This window comes from Lynx canadensis, chromosome B1 (genome assembly GCF_007474595.2).
Source record: "Lynx canadensis isolate LIC74 chromosome B1, mLynCan4.pri.v2, whole genome shotgun sequence".
Classification (NCBI taxonomy): domain Eukaryota; kingdom Metazoa; phylum Chordata; class Mammalia; order Carnivora; family Felidae; genus Lynx; species Lynx canadensis.
Window position 1 is genome coordinate 31,807,590 of NC_044306.2, and position 16,570 is coordinate 31,824,159.

The 16,570-nt window shown below is 45.0% G+C and overlaps 1 protein-coding gene across 1 annotated transcript in view; it reads left to right on the forward strand.

Moving 5' to 3' along the window:
• The first annotated feature begins 3,258 nt into the window (after positions 1 to 3,258).
• EBF2 (EBF transcription factor 2) overlaps positions 3,259 to 16,570 on the forward strand; it is a 64,579-nt gene continuing 51,267 nt past the window's right edge. The window contains exons 1-4 of the mRNA XM_030314455.2: positions 3,259 to 3,446; positions 5,119 to 5,309; positions 5,865 to 5,920; positions 8,985 to 9,092. Coding sequence (XP_030170315.1) covers positions 3,259 to 3,446; positions 5,119 to 5,309; positions 5,865 to 5,920; positions 8,985 to 9,092 — 543 coding nt within the window. The remainder of the gene's footprint in view (positions 3,447 to 5,118; positions 5,310 to 5,864; positions 5,921 to 8,984; positions 9,093 to 16,570) is intronic.

A 16,570-nucleotide genomic window follows, 5' to 3' on the forward strand; every position in this document is an offset into this window, starting at 1 on the left:
CAATACAGAGTCAGAATGACACAGTGGGGGAAGTCGCTCCCTCCTGGTCCACTGGAGAGGCAGTGTGTTTGGTAATGAAGGATCTGAAACTGAAGTGCCAAACTGAAGTGCCACTTCCAGGAGCTTGTGGTTGGAGTGAACGCTGAATAGAAAATGATCTGATGGGGCCCGCTGCCAGTGAGGAACCGAATTGTTTTGCCTGACCGTAGTTTGCGGAAAACGCGGATGAGGACTCTGGCCCACGGTCTTCTGCTGTTGCTCTCTTCCTACGATCTGTTGTGACAGATTTAATGGCATTTTTGTTTTTCTTTTTACGGTATCTTTCCAGGGCATGCCCGGGTGGCTCCGTCAGTTGAGCATCCAACTTTGGTCCGTGAGTTCGAACCCCACATCGGGCTTGCTGTGGTCAGCGCGGAGCCTGCTTCAGATCCTCTGTCCCCCACTCTCTCTTCCCCAACCCTGCTCATTCTCTCTCTCTCTCTCTCTCTCAAAAATAAATAAACATTAAAAAAGTAATAAAATAGGGGTGCCTGGGTGGCTCAGTCAGTTAAGGTCTTGATCTCGCGGTTCATGAGCTCAAGTCTCATGTGGGGCTCTGTGCTGTTGGAGCCCGCTTTGAGTTCCGTGTCTCCCTCGCTCTCTGCCCCTCTCCTGCTCACGCTCTCTCTCTCTTTCTTAAAAATAAACATTAAAAAACTTAAAAAAAAAAAAAACAAACAAACGATCTCTCCCTGAAAATTAAGGGAAGATCTTTCAGTAGAGTATATATTAATACTGGAGAGGTAATCAATGCAGAGAGAACCAGATCTGAATTTATGGCAACTCCCTCTGGTATAATTTTGTTTAGAAAATGAACCATTTTCACATGTGGTGGCGAGGAAGGGGCAATTCAGGGCGAGGTGCCGTAAGTTCGCCTATGGAAAGGTGAGGGCGCTAAGTTACTATGCCCCAGCCCAGGTGTTTACCCAAACACTTGGCGTGGATAATTAATCCTCGCCACTGGTGCAGGGGGTCAGGTTACAGAGGAAGAAACTGAAGGTCCCTAACTTTTTTTACAATAAATACAAAGCAAGCAAAAAATAATAACAGTAATTGCAGAAGCCTTGATGTCGTGTGGCAGTGACTTGGTGGGGACACCCCAGTGAGCTGCCACATGTAAGACCGAAATTATCTGCGGCCAAAGAAATGAACTTGCTGGTCTATTAAAAAATCTCCAATGTAGGAGAGCCTCCTCGGTCCCTTGGGTAATGCTTTCAAAATTTAGCTTGGTGACTTGACTCTCAAAAAATGTTTTCCAAGATTTAATTCAACTGCTCATGTTGCACATTCGACTCCCAGCCTTTTCTGTCTCCATAGTCTTTTATTTTTTTAAGTTGATTTATTTGTTTAAGAGAGACAGAGAGAGCATGAGTGGGGGAGGGGCAGAGAATGACGGAGAGAGAGAATCCCAAGCAGGCTCCAACGTTGCCAGCACAGGGCCCGACACATGCGGGGCTCAAACTCACCAAACGGTGAGATCGTGACCTGAGCTGAAACAAAGAGTTGGATGCTTACCTGACTGAGCCACCCGGGTACCCCTTCCCTCCACAGTCTTGATGGACAAACGACCCCTAATCTTCATCATCCACTCAAGCAGTATTTTGTGTTCTTTTTCTAGAAGGCTGTAACTCTTTGGGTCATGTCATGTTTGGACCACGTGGGTTCTTGGGATGTCTTGTTTTCGGATACCTGATAGACTTTTGTCTGCTTGTTTTGTTCTGTGACATGAAGAATGACTTTACTCTCATTTCCATGGAATAGGGTGAAGGATGTCACATGATCCCCCCATAGATCAGTGAGGCCCTAGTCCCTGAAGCAAAGAGCCACTTGGCTGTATGTCCTACCTTTTTCTTCAAAAGAAGCACGGCCAAGGTCGCCTGGGTGGTTCAGTCGGTTGAGCGTCCCACTTCGGCTCAGGTCGTCATCTCATGGTTCGTGGGTTCGAGCCCTGCATCGGGCTCTGTGCTGCTGGCTCGGAGCCTGGAGCCTGCTTGGGATTCTCTCTGTCTCTCTGTCTCTGTCTCTCTCTCTCTCTGCTCCTCCTTCACTTGCACTCTTTCTCTCTTTCTCAAAAATAAATATACATTAAAAACATTAAAGACAACAAGAAAAAAAGAAGCACAGCCAACCTCCCACCAGAGCCATGTTTTTCTAAGAGTCAGACGAAGCGGAGTTCCTCTCCTAGCTCTTCTACTTATTAGCTGTTTGACCTTGGACAAGTAATCTCACCTGTGTGAGTGTTGTTCCTCTCCCCTGTAAAACGGAGATGTTAATTCTCCTACTGTCAGAGGTGGGTGGGTTAAATACAATCACACGTGGCACATAATATGAGGTCGATGAATGTGGGTTATTTATTTATTGTTATTACAATCATCTCCGTAATTAGTCTTTCAACCATCGGGAGTGAGGGGGTTGAGTGTAGTTGTAAGTAAGACAATGTAGTGCTTCCAGATTTTCCGTAAACTTACATTTTTCAGGTCTGAAATGACCTCTCACCGAAGCAGTCTAAGTGGATAAACTTTAATGGTAATAAAACTCTTCCATAGGGATGCCTGTGGAGATTAAAGATTCTGTCTGCTCTGTTCATGTATTTATATTTACATTTTAAGGGACTATTTAAATAAATAGATCACCTAGAAAATCAGCTTAGAGAAATGAGTATTTGATTTAAGCCTAAAGATCCCAGTCAGTCAACATTTTTCAGTTATCTCCCCTTTCCATGGATCTTCTTGAACCTTTGTGTTGGCTGTCATCTTACCAAGCAGATGTCAAGTTCCAACTATTCCCAGATGCCCCATTGTCAAGTTTTTAAGGCATAGCAAGAGCCAATGGGGAGTTTGACCCCCCCCCCCCCCCAGAGTCTCTTAATTTTTGTGGACTTGAATGAGACCCTTCACAAGGCCCTTAAAGCTTCAGGGCCCTTTCTTCCTTGGGCCGATACCTAAACAATCAATAGATTTATCAAGGACAATGTCATCTTTGAGCCAAGCATGGGGCCCACTGCTGCCCTTCATCTCACTTTGGCCGCCTGGGTTTGGATTCTGTTGTAGGCTTTTGGGAGAGGAAAATGCGTTCTTTCTGTTGTCAGAAGGTTCAAAGAGGATGTTACAGTTAAGACCTAGATTAAAGCTGGAGCATTATCATCATGTTTTTTACTGGTCTCAAGTGGAAACCCAGCACTTAGGGGTTTTCCTACCTTGTAAAGCAGAGGGAGCTGCCATGTTGGACGTTCTGAGTGAGAAAATGGCCCCCGCAGGTGTGTCCATCCAGCGCGGCCCCTCATCCTGCCTAGTCCCCCGAGGATCCAAGCGTGACAGGGCCCTGGGACAAGAGAGGCAACTGCTCATTTCTTTCAAATGTGACTGGATGATCCGGCCTCTCCCTACATTTGATAGTTCTCAGAAGTGGTATGAGTGCCTTAAAGGACAGGAGTTAACCTTCTTTTCAGGAGCACCCACAAGCAGTGGGAGCCAATTGTATTTTAATTTATTGGACTCTAGAAAAGGCGGTTTAGTAGTTAATCCAGATAACATGTGTCTTCCTCGAAAATCATTGGACTTCGGCCTTTAAACACCTACACGGTTTGTGAGGCATATCCAGTCTACATATGGCTCAGGCTTCAGTGAGCCAGCCTGCTTATGTGGCCATCGTGGCAGAGAGAGAGAGAGAGAACCAGAGAGAGTACCCCTTGCTCTTGGCTTTTGGAGAGGGTGGGGGTATTCTCATCTCTGTGGTGTGGAACATGTGATCATGGTACTGCAGAAATTATTTCCAGCATAGGCAGAATTAGATATGTTTTTTTAAGGGAAAAGGTTTCAAAGTGAAAGGTATTTTACACATTATTTTGTATAGGGTAAGGTTTTACCTGATGGTGGCTGTTACTGGTGCTAGTTCACATTCTTTTTTTTTTTTTTTTAATTTTTTTTTTTAACATTTATTTATTTTTGAGACAGAGAGAGACAGAGCATGAACAGGGGAGGGGCAGAGAGAGAGGGAGACACAGAATCCGAAACAGGCTCCAGACTCTGAGCTGTCAGCCCAGAGCCCGACGCGGGGCTCGAACTCACGGACCGCGAGATCATGACCTGGGCCGAAGTCGGACGCCCAACCGACTGAGCCACCCAGGCGCCCCTAGTTCACATTCTTTTGATACGCATCCCTGTCTAATCTTTTCCTTGCAGACGTTCATGTCTTCCCACAGTGCTCTCCGCAACACTTTTCGTGTTGCAATTTTTTTAGAAGGCGCTAGATCTCGGATTTCAAATGGGAGGTGAATTGAATGACCTCTACCACAAATCTGGACAGAATTCTGCTGTGTTTCGTACTAGTCGGATTGTTGGTTATAATTCTGGAATCCGGCGTGAATACTGAGTAATTGCCCTTCCTTAGATTTAGAGACACATCCTGCCCGCCCCGCTTCTCCCACCCTCCAGGCCGTCACTCTGCGCCCTATTTCTGCAACTGGTTTTAAACTCAGGTTCCTTTTGGGAAGGGCTCAGGACACTTCTAGACCCACCCTTCTAGAACTTTCATTCTATTCTTAACAGTGATGTGTGTTCCAGTATTCCAGATTGGGAGAAGAAGAGTTCTGGGGTACTAGGAGATCCCGTGAGATCGTAGACCCATGTTCAGGGGTCTCCAGACGCCTCTCACAATCTGAAGAAGTATATTTTGAAGAGGTTGATTGTGTGCTCCATGAGGGCAAAGATTTTGTCCATCTTATTTGCCATGGTGCTTGAACTTTTGTGGAATTTACTATATACTTTGCAGTCGATCAGATAGGTAAATACATGACTTTCATTAGTAGGCATTGACTTCCATGCAACTATCTTGGACCTAATGTTTCCCTCTTGCGATGCTATAGCCCTCTCACCAAGAAACCAGAATCCTTCACGTGGTTCTCTTTCTTTCCTCCCCCCTCCCCTTACCTCCCTCCGTCCCTCTCTCCCTCCCTCCTTCCCTTTTCCTTCCTTCCTCCCTCCTTCCCTCTTCCTTCCTTCCTGAGCATTTTCTGTTTTAAAACAGCTGTTTTGAGATATAACTGACACACTATAAAGTTCACCCATTTAACGTGTACAGCGCCATGCCTTCTAACCTGTTCACAGAGCTGTGCAATCATTGCCGTAATCTAATTGGTTCAGGAAACATAGAACGCCAGATGGAGCTTGCTGCGAGAAAGACCCAGGTTCAAATCCTTGTTTCTGCCACGGACAAGCTGTGTGATCTTGGGCAAGTGTCTGAAAAATCTGGTGCCTTTGTTTTTCGTGGCTGTGAGACGATTCATCAGTCATAAAGTTGTTGCAAGAAAAAAATGACGCGCTGTATATGAAGCACGTAGCTCATGATATTGCACAGAAGAGACAAACTTCCTTTCCGTCCCTTCTGTGATCCCGACACCCTTCAGCCGCTGGTCCAACCCAGAATGGTGAGCAGGGACAGAGGTGGCTTTGACCTGTGATGTTCCTGAGCCACCTTCCCCTGACTCAGAAGCATCCAGAAGGGGTCTTGAGAGAATGGACACTCAGCAGTTTGCCTGCCAAGCCCCAGGGTACCACCTGCTCTGACCAAGGCATCACCTAAGATGCCTCACTTTCCATCCATCAGCTGTCCTGCCTTATTTAGTTATTTAGTTAGTTATTTTTCCACAATCTCAGATCAGTGGGTTTGCCCTATCTCTAGAAAACCCTGCAAACATCCCACTTGGACTTTAGTAAATCGGGGTCTTTTTGTCTTCAGTGCTTTCTTCTATCAGTGCAGCCATTTCTGGAGGGCTCTCGGCTCTACACGCTTGACTTTGTGATCATAGAACGTTAATATTGCCTCAGCCCTGGAGATCATCCAGTTACACCCAGCGGAAGAAACTGAGGCCCAGGGAAGTGAGGTAACCTGGCTGCATAGCTGGTTGGTAGCAGGTCAAGACTAGAATCCTGGCAGCATTTAATATATATTTGTGGAGTGCAGGAATGCCTTTTGGTACCTTAGGTTGCCTCAGCGGACCTAGGAACCAGGTTGAAAGCTGATGGCTCGAGTTCCCATTCTGATCCCACCTCCCCGGGTCTATAAAACAAGGACAGTCCTGCAGTTGTTAGAGTTCGCTCCTCAGGAATGAGATCAGAAGCCTTGCAAAGTGTACTATATGCTGAGTGGCTATAATATTTATGGAGTCAACGCTGTTTGGAGAAAGTGGAAATAACAACATCCATCCTGATGAGAATCTGCACATTTGGTCCGAATCTTGTAATTCATTTTGGTTTCCCGTTTCTGAGTGCAGAGTGCTGACATTTTCCAGGCAGCTGTGGCTTCGGAGGGATCCAGACCCAGGGGATTTGTTCCCTGCCTGTGGCTAATGGATGGTATAGTTAGTAAAGGGTTCTCTAGCAAGCCCCTGAGCACGGTGGGTGGAGGGGGTGTGGGCGAGGGAGGTGGAAGACAGCAGGAAAAGGAAGAGAAAAAACTGGAGACATCAGTAAACCCCAGAATTCCTTTACATTAATTTTTAGGTTCACATATAAAATATCCAGGCCATAGTTTCTGGAGCTAGCCATTTAGAAGTCGCTGTGCCTTCCTTTAGAAAGTACTGTACAATGTAAGAGAATTTTCTCTCTCTCCTTCCCCGCTTGACTTACCCCCAGCCCCCCGCCACCACTCCCTTCTCCTTTGTGAACAGAGGGTTATATCCCTACTGTGCAGGGAGCTGTCTAGGTTACAAACTCCAATCCCAGGCCAGCAAAAGAGTCAAAACTTTCCATCCAAAGAACTCCTAATTGAAAATGAATCGAGCCTTTCGGCAGGCCCCTCGTTTCCCCCAATCAATTTGATTTCTTGTAAGCATTTATTTTTTTTGCACTTTTCCACCTACCACACCATGCGCGTAATAATGCCTTCGCGAACATTAATGTCTTCACCAGATACGTTTCAGGGAGAGGGTAGGGCAGGTAAGGGAAAGTCTAGCACACAGAGAGTGCATTATAAGGAGCTCCGCTGAAGCAAAACTTTCCAAACATCAAGGACTTGGTAAGAAAAGGCACTTGATTTGGTTTGAGGAGGGGAAAAGGTGTAAATCACCCATGGGGGGTGGGGGGGGAGGGCTATTGTTTGCAAGGGGACTCCTGTGAGAAAAAGCAAGTTTTAAAGGATCTCCGTGAGTCGTGAGTGGCAGTAGCTGCCTCTGCGGAGAATGTACAAACGGAGCGACATTTCCCCTCACAAAAATCAAAGGTTTGAATTCTGCTCGGTCTCCGAGTGCTACGGGCAGGCATTTCACTGCATTTTAGGGAGCAAAGGCAGGTGGTGAATTTGGACACTGCGTAAAGCAGTGAGGGGCAAAAGAAAAAAAAAATAAAAAAGCAGTGCGGGGCATCTTCTCTGCCCTGTCATTCCAGAGGTACCCCGGCTGGAGACCCCCGGTGGCTGCATGGCACCGGAAGTAATGCCCACCCCCGCCCCGCCCCACCCCCCACGCCCCACTCCCACCCCCGCCCCAGCAAAGATTAAAAGAGAGAAGTGAAAAGCAGATGTCGTAACAGAACGAAAAAAAATTTAGCTGTTATTTCCAAATTCACACCCCACCTTATTCATAGATAGGGGTCAGGAGCACTTGGCCAAATATTTTTAGCGAATCTGGAGTAAAAGAGACTCCAACACAGCAAACACTGTGCAGAATACTTTTCCCACTCTCTCCTCCTTTATCGTGTACTGCTTATCTTTCCATCAGGGCTATTATTATTTTTTTTTTCTTTAAGTGCTACATACAATTAACCGGAGCGCGCTCTAATTCTTTTGTGTGATTCTTTAAAAAAAAAAAATGAAAATAAACAGAAGGTCACCCTGAGAGCATCTCACCAGCCGTTGCTTTAAAATAGAATTTTTGGAAGCATTGTTGATTTCCACTTATTTTTGTTGGTAAATCCTGGGAAAAAAATGTATATCTTTTCCTTTAAAGTTCTAATTCAAGGCATGGATGTGAGAGTTCTGGAGGGACTTTGGGACTGCGGTAAAATTTCGTTGTCATAGTAACAGAAAGGGAAATAGGCCTAGCTCACCTGGGACTTTAACACTGCAAAAGCTGGATTTTTTTTTTTTTTTTTTTTTTTAAGGAAAAGGACTCTGCAAGTGAAATAAATGAGAAACTTATTGTGTTTTGCAACAAAATCCAAAACATGAAATAGGTAAATGGCTGAAAAGACCACCTCTGCCATTTTTTGTTGTTGTTGTTGTTCCATGTCCTTGTCTGATTAAAGGTTCCCAATTTTAAACCTGCACAAATAGTTTATTTCAGAGGCTGTGGGCTTTAAAATATGCCTTATGAATGATAACCTCAGACCATTGTGCTGCGCCTTTGTATTTTTCGGGATAATCTACAGATGGTCTGAGAGGACATTCACACTTGTTATTAATCATAAAAACCCCAGTGTATTCCTGCACAGACCGATCTGCCTTTGGATGGCAACATACCGTTTTCTGATTTTTATATACATTGGTTAAAAATATCAGGGGCCCTTTTGTGGGTGAGGGGATATGTGTGAGGTGTGCGAGCGTGAAGGTGTGTGTGGCCCGCGGAAAGCCACATGCGTGAGGAACCCTAGGATTCTGGGTGAAGTCATGCCATTTTTTTTTACCCCGGAGCAAGACATTTTTGCGCGGCAGGAGTCACTGCTGCCTTGGAAGGCTTATTTTTGGGAGACAGAGTGCCCTTGCAACTCGGGGTGGGGGGGGCGGGTAGACAACCAGGAGCCCAGCTTGGGAGCCACCTCACAATCCTCAACGGGTGATGGAGCAGAGTTGGGATTGCAAACATCCAAATTTGCAAATTGCAGTGGGTTGGGGCAGGGTGTTCCTTCCCAGGCGGCTGGCTGAAATTCCCCAGACTTTGAAACACAATCGCTTTCCAATCAAATCTAATATAATGCAGATCTATTTTCTCTTAAAAACTGTTTACTCCGGAGTGTAACACGTTGCTTTCTCTTCGCAGATTCTTTCTCAAATTTTTCCTCAAGTGCAATCAGAATTGTTTGAAAACAGCAGGAAACCCGAGGGACATGAGAAGGTTTCAGGTAAGGGGCCTGCGGTTTTTTTCCTGTTAAATAAGTCATCCTGTTTTCCCAGTCTTTAGCACTTGCTTCTTTTTTTTTTTTTTTTTTTCTGCCTTAGAAAACATTATTCACCGATGCTGCTAACAATAAAGATAACTCTAAATGATAACCCTCATCCCGTAGCATTGAGGGTTTCTTCATTTTGTAGTGCTTAGGCCCTCGGCCTCTATTGCCAAGGCCCCAGGGGAGGGGCACCAACCCGTGCTGGAGATTTGATTTTAAGCCCTCAGGCTGCCCTTCGCACACACAGCTGCCCACAGCAGGAACCGTGTTCTTGATACTCCGCCACCTTGGGATTTTTCAAAGCGGCTTCTCTGTGCTTTCTGCAAGCAACAGCCTCTTCCTTTCCTTTCCCACCGATTAACTATTCAGTGGTCTCTCTCGGAGCCTTTGGGAAAGCAGCAGCCCAAACAGCCGTGGTCACTTTAAGATCGCAGCATGACAACAAGACCCACGGGGCAGTGACCCAGCTGCCTGGCAGTTAAATCTGCCACCGGTTTCATCACCCTTGCCACTGATGTACTGAGGACACGAGCTAATAAAAACACAGAGAGAGGCAAAGTGTGTCAGCTAGGAGATGAGAGGAAGTGCAGTCCCCCTCGGCCCCCTTCCTTAATCTTTGAAGGACCCATATTTAATCCACCAAAAGGCTTTCCTGCCATTCACACCCCGGCGAAACATACAGCGCTCTCTTCCCCGTGGAAACATTGAAAACACGTTAGACAATAGCCTTCAAGCTTGAGACTTAAAAAAAAAAAAAAAATCCGGCAGCAACGGAAGGGATGGGGATTATTAAACTCGTGTTTTGGGGGAGGAAAGTGAGGTTCTAGGACCTTAGTGACCTGCCTCTAATCGCAGGAAGGATGTGATGGAACCAGGAGCCAGGAGCGTCTGTCTGCTCAAACCCCTTCCACCAGACCGCGGGTTTGCACTGTGTACAACAGCTAGGTGCGCGCTTTGCTGTTGACTTTTTGAAAAACCTGGATCATTTCTGAGCAAGGGGCTGCACGTATTCGTTTTGCGCTGGACCGCACAGATAATGTCGCTGCTCCCGCCCGAGGCTCAGAGAGCTTCTCGGGTTTAGGAACAGGGTCCTTAAAGAGTTGCCAGGGGAGGTGGGTGCACACACGGTGAGAGAACTACTTTGCAAAAAAAAAAAAAAAAAAAAGAAAATTCTTGTCATTTTTTTTTTCCCACCATCTGATGGCTATCGAACTATCTTCCTGGCACTGGCCCACTTTTTGCGCATTATTGAACACTATTACCAGCCTCTCTTCCTCTCCATCACACAATTTCTTCCCCTTGCCGTATGCCGTGAAGACAAATGGAGATAAAGTGAGCTTTCTTGGGGACCATGCAAGGAGGATTGTGCAAGGTGGAAGTTTATGGTATTCCATGTTCCACATGCAATAGTACAGCATGTCAGTCCAAAAAAAGTGTGAGATGCAAAAGAATTCCAAAGTACCTCGATGACCAGAATGACCTTGGCTTTCACTTCCCCAAGAAACAGAGTCGGGAGGAGAGGTTGGCAGTTTGCATTCCTATCTTCCTGTTCACTACCATCACTTCCAAAGAGTTTTGCATTTGAGAATGCTCTTATAAATGTGAAGAGGCTTTTAATAGAAAGCCTTGTCATTTTATTTTTCTCAAATTTTGGAAACGTACCCACTAAGCAAACGCATGCTCATATTTCCTCTACTTCTTCGGTTATTTACTAAGTGAGGGTTTCAACGTGTCTGAGCTTTCAACAGGGTCAGAATAAATATTGCTGATCTCAGAATGATGGCGAGTTCTCATCCCATGTGAAAATATTTAACTTCTGCAAAGAACGAGAAAGATTTTTTTTAAGCTTGTGGATTCTGATTGTCTTATTTTGGGGGTAGAGCTAACATCAATCGGCAATTTTCTTTTGTATTTTTTATTGAGTTAAAATTCAGAGAACATATCATTGATCCTTTTTTAAAAAGTTTATTTATTTGAGAGAGAGAGAGAGAGAGAGAGAGAACTCCAAGCAGGCTGTGTACTCTCAGCGTGGAGCCCGATGTGGGGCTTGAACTCATGAGCTGTGAGACCAAGAGCCGGATGCTTAACCGACCGAGCCACCCAGGCACCCCAGAGAGAACATATCATTCATCATTTTAACCATTTTAAATTGTGCAATTCAGTGGCCTTTAGTATATTCACAGTGTTGTGCAATGATCGCCGCTATATGCTTCCAGAACATTCATCATCCCCAAATGAAACCCCACACCTCCCAATTCTCTTTTCTCTCCACCCACTGGCAACCACAAATCCACTTGCTGTCTCTTGTGGATTTTTCTCTTGGGGAAATTTCATAGAATTGGAATCATACAATCTGTGGCCTTTTGGGTCTGGCTTCGTTTCACCTAGCATGATGTTTTCAAGGCTCATCTGTGCTGTAGCCTGTGACAGTCCTCCATTCCTTTTAGTGGCCGGATAATATTCCGTTGTAAAAATGTACCGCATTTTGTTTATCTGTGCATCCGTTGACGGACCCTTGGGTTGTTCCTACACTTAGGCTTTTATAAATAGTGCCGCTGTGAACATTTGTGTGCAAGTTTTTTCATGTGCAAACAGAACGTATGTTTTCAATTCTCTTGAGTATATACCTAAGAGTAGAATTTCTGAGTCATACGTTAACTCTATCTTTAGCTTTTTGAGGAATTGCCAAACTGGTTTCCACAGTGGCTGCATCATTTCACATTCCCACCAGTAATGTTCAAAGGTTGCAATTTCCCCATCTCTTTGCCAACACTTGTTATTTTCTGGTTTTTGTTTGTCTCTTTGTTTGTTTCTTTGTTTCTTTTTTAATTCTAGCCATCCTATGAAGGTGAAGTGGTATTTTACTGTGGTTTTGATTTGTCTTTCCCTAATGGCTAATGGTGTGGAGCAGTTTTTCATGTGCGTGTTGACCATTTGTGTATCTTCTTTGGAGAAATGTCCATTCCAAATCCTTTGTCCCTTTTTAATTGGGTTATTTGTCTTTTAATTGTTGAGTTCTGTGGGTATATATATATATGTATGTGTGGGATACTAGGCCCTTATCAGATAATTGATTTGCAAATATTTTTTCTCATTCCATCATTGTCTTTTCTCTTTTTGGATAGTGTTCTTTGATGCAAAGAAGAAATGATAATTTTTATACTGTGCTCAGATTCTATTAAGAGTATAGTCTTCAATGACTACTCTTTGCATAGAGAAAAGCCTTGACTATGACTGTGGGCTATCAGGGTCAAGTGGGAGACTTGGGTCAAGTTCAACATATGGAACCAAACCAGAGATTGTAGGTAATCATGGTGGTGGGGCAGGGGGCAGGTTGTGATCTGAAGGAATGGTGACTTGGGAATTTCTAAAATACATATCTTACTCAGAATGACAAAGGTAACACTTTTAAACCATACAGACAATTACTTCACTTCTCTACTTTGTTAAGTGATCAATCAAACATATTTAATCTGAAGCCTTCTTTTGTGGAGATTTGATGTGAACAGAATAAAAATATGAATCTCTTCTTACCAAATCACAACGCCAATCAACCTCCCTCTCCTCTCTCACCCCTCTTCTTTCCTCTGTCTCCAAAACACTGGTGGAACCAAATTCTTTTTCCAAAAAGGAGCACATGAGAACAAAACCATTATATTACATTCATTTTCTAACCTAAAACAAACCTTTCTTTAATTCAGTTCAAGTCCTAAGTATCTTGGACCTATACAAATACATATGTCTATTTATCAAAACACAATAGGTTTTAATCCTTTTTTGGCTCACAACCTATTGAGAATTTGGTAGAAGCTATAGTTTCCCCACCAAAAGCTACATTGAAACCAAGTTTTACTTAAAATATCAGGTGTGGCCAGACCTCTTGAAATGTTTCTTAGGGTTCCATGGACCCCTGATCTAAACAAATGAAATTCATCTACCAAACGGGCATCCTCCATGTAAGTTAACCCTTACAAAGAGGACCTGTTCATTTGGGAATTCCCTCATGATGTTCCCATTCTCTTATAAATGCCATCTGTTCCCAGGTGGCTCTTGGATCCCTGTCCTCAGACCTCACCCTTCTCTGGAGCTGCAGAATTACCATTCTACCTTCTTCCTGGGCATCTTCTCTTGTGTCACTAATGAGCACATGTTCACAGCAGATCTCAGTACTTCCTCTCTGGATCTGTGCCCTCCTCATTTATCGTTGAAGTATCACTTCCTCCACCCAAGTAGCGGTTAAATCTATCTCTCCTCCTGAAAACAACGGCAATAGGTCCCTGCTTCTACTCCTTCCTTGTCTAGTCCATCCCCAGCCCTACTGCCAAAGTTAACTTTGAAAACATGTCACTCCTCTGCTTAGAATATAAGTATCTAGGGGCGCCTGGGTGGCTCAGTCGGTTAAACGTCCGATTTCGCGGTCCGTGAGCCCGCGTCGGGCTCTAGGCTGATGGCTCAGAGCCTGGTGCCTGCTTCCAGTTCTGTGTCTCCCTCTCTCTGCCCCTCCCCCGTTCATGCTCTGTCTCTCTCTGTCTCAAAAATAAAAATAAAACGTTAAAAAAATAAAAAAAAAAGAATATAAGTATCTAGACAGAAGTTCAGGTTTTAAAAGGCTGAATAGTTTCTTCATAGATACACCAGGCAGTGCTCCTGTCACGCACATCTCCTGATGTTTCCATATACCCACCACTCACTAGGCACCTCTCGCTGATTTCTATGACATGGAATATTAGTTGGAACCTTTCCACACAGTCACCCCTCTGCCTGAGAACCCTTCACCTCTCTCTGATTTGTGACTTCTACTCATGCTTCAAGATTATACCTGGGGCGCCTGGGTGGCTCAGTCGGTTAAGCTTCTGACTTTGGCTCAGGTCACGATCTCACAGTTCATGGGTTCAAGCCCCGCGTCGGGCTCTGTGCTGACAGCTCGGAGCCCAGAACTCGCTTCGGATTCTGTGTCTCCCTCTCTCTCTGCCCCTCCTCTGCTCACGCTTTGTCTCTCTCAAAAATAAACATTAAAACATTTTTCAAAAAATTAAAAAAAAAAAGAGACTACACCTGAGTGTCACCTCCTTTGTGAGGCATTTTTCTCACTCTTCCTGACTGGACAGAGTGGTTGCCTCCTTCTTCTGTACATCATACCATTCTCTCCACGCTTCTTCTATACCATCGATCACATTGTCTTGTCATTATTGTTTGTCTGAGACTGTGCTGCTTGAGGGTAACTGCTATGTCTTCTTAATTTTTGTATTTCTCCCCAGTGCCTAGCACAATGCCAGCCACTCTGCAGAGCTCAATAAATTGTTATCAGATACATTTTTAAGAGGGAGGAGAAAAAAAAGGGAAGGAAGAAAGGGAAAGTAAAATATCTGTGGTCCCCAACGTATCTAAATCCATGGACCATACATGCAGAAAATCACTTCTGCCCTTCTTGAAATCGAACAGTTAGGTGAAACACCCAGATTAACAGCTCAGTGAAGAAAAGGAAAAGAAATTTGTGCCTAGTTTAAGCTGACAGGCCTGTTAGACGTGATGAACCCCATTCTTTATTTTGCTGCATTGTGGGTGGAGAGCAGGCAGTTGGAAAATCCAGAAGAAAATCAAGCCAAGACAAGGAGAAGTGAAATATGTTGCCATTTCCCCCATTCAGATTTGAAAGCACGGAAGTTGATAACAATCAGGGCAATTGTTGCCAGCTCATTCTCATAGACAGGCGGACTGCTTCTGCCCCAAGTCAATGAAAACATAGATGCCCTCCTTCATTCACTCACCCAACCAGTATTGTTGAGGAAATTCTCTTTGCCAGGAACTATCCTAGGTGCTAGAGATACGTCAACAAGCAAAACAGGTACAATTCCCTGCCCTTTAGAGACTTATCTCCCGGGGCGGGAGGGGGAGACCCAGGGAAAATATGATAAATGAGTGATTTACATGGCTTAGCTCTGCTTCCCCGTGGTCTTCAAGTGACCTGCCTGAAAGCACAGGGCCCAGCATGAGGCCAGTTGTCTTCGCCCTGACTGTCAGAACCCAGTGGTGTGGTCAAGGCCAGCTGAGGTAGAACTAAGCGATACCCGCCGTTACGATAGCAGTCAGTGGGGATACTCTTCCATGTAGTTTTCAAAGTTTTTTAGAGCATCAGCTGTAAGAGGACACTAACGTCAGCAGATCACTTACTTATTTGATATTGGGAAGCTTAAAGGCCTGGGTGTCCATGATTTCCCCTTGCCTCACGAGGACTCTGTTTTCGGGCGTCTGGCTCAGTCAGTTAAGTGTCTGACTCTGGATTTCTGCTTGGGTCATGAATCTCAGTTTGTGATATTGAGTCCCGTGTCAGGCTCTGCACTGACAGCACGGAGCCTGCTTGGGATTCTCTCTCTCTCTGCCCCTCGCCTGCTCGTGTTCTCTCTCTCTCTCTCTCTCAATAGATAAATTAAAAAAAAAACACACACACACATTTTTTAAAAAAAGGAGTCTGTTTTAAACAGGCCTGATCAGGGGCGCCTGGGTGGCTCAGTCGGTTAAGCGTCCGACTTCGGCTCAGGTCACGATCTCGCGGTCCGTGAGTTCGAGCCCCGTGTCGGGCTCTGTGCTGACGGCTCGGAGTCTGGAGCCCGCTTCGGATTCTGTGTCTCCCTCTCTCTGACCCTCCCCTGTTCATGCTCTTTCTCTATCTCAAAAATAAATTTAAAAAATTAAAAAAAAAACTAAACAGGCCTGATCACTGTAGAGGGCTGCAGTATTTTCCATCATATAGATAGCACCAACTTGTCCATTAGTCATTCTGAAGTTAGTAGCATGTGCCTTGAGATATCTCTCACCCGAGCATAATATGAAATGAACGCCTTCGTTTAAACCTAAAGCTTTCGTGTAGTTAGGATAAAGACCCTTACTGTCATTTGCTGAACTTTTCTGAGTGACTCTCGTATGCCTCAGGTTCACCCCTAAATGATTCCGTTTTTGGATTAGGTCCACCAAAATCATAACTTTTGTTTATACGCTGATTCTAGGGGGAGGACTGAGAAATATATACAGACAGGTCTCACCACCCGTGGCCTCAAGAGACAATCGGGCAAGATATGTGGAGGGGCACGGGCATCCATTTCTAACGAAAGGAAAGTCATCGTGGAGCCAGATTGGGAAGGACATCAGTGCTAAGTCGATTCCTGCTTGTTTATAGGGATCTTCACAGAATCCCGGGATGGGCCTGCCAGAAGGGGGTTTTGAGGGGTACTTGGAGGGGGTGAGAGAAAGGGTTGTGCCTTTTGAGGATACATCTAGGTCTGCCAGACCTGGGAGGAAGAGATGTGGAGAGAAGGGGACGGAAGGCGGAAAGATCTCCTCCATCAGAATGAAGAAAGGAAGTGAGGCCGCGTAAGCCCTGACTGGCATCGCTGTGGTAGCTGGATAATGTGAGAGGCCTGGGGCCCGGATACAGTCGT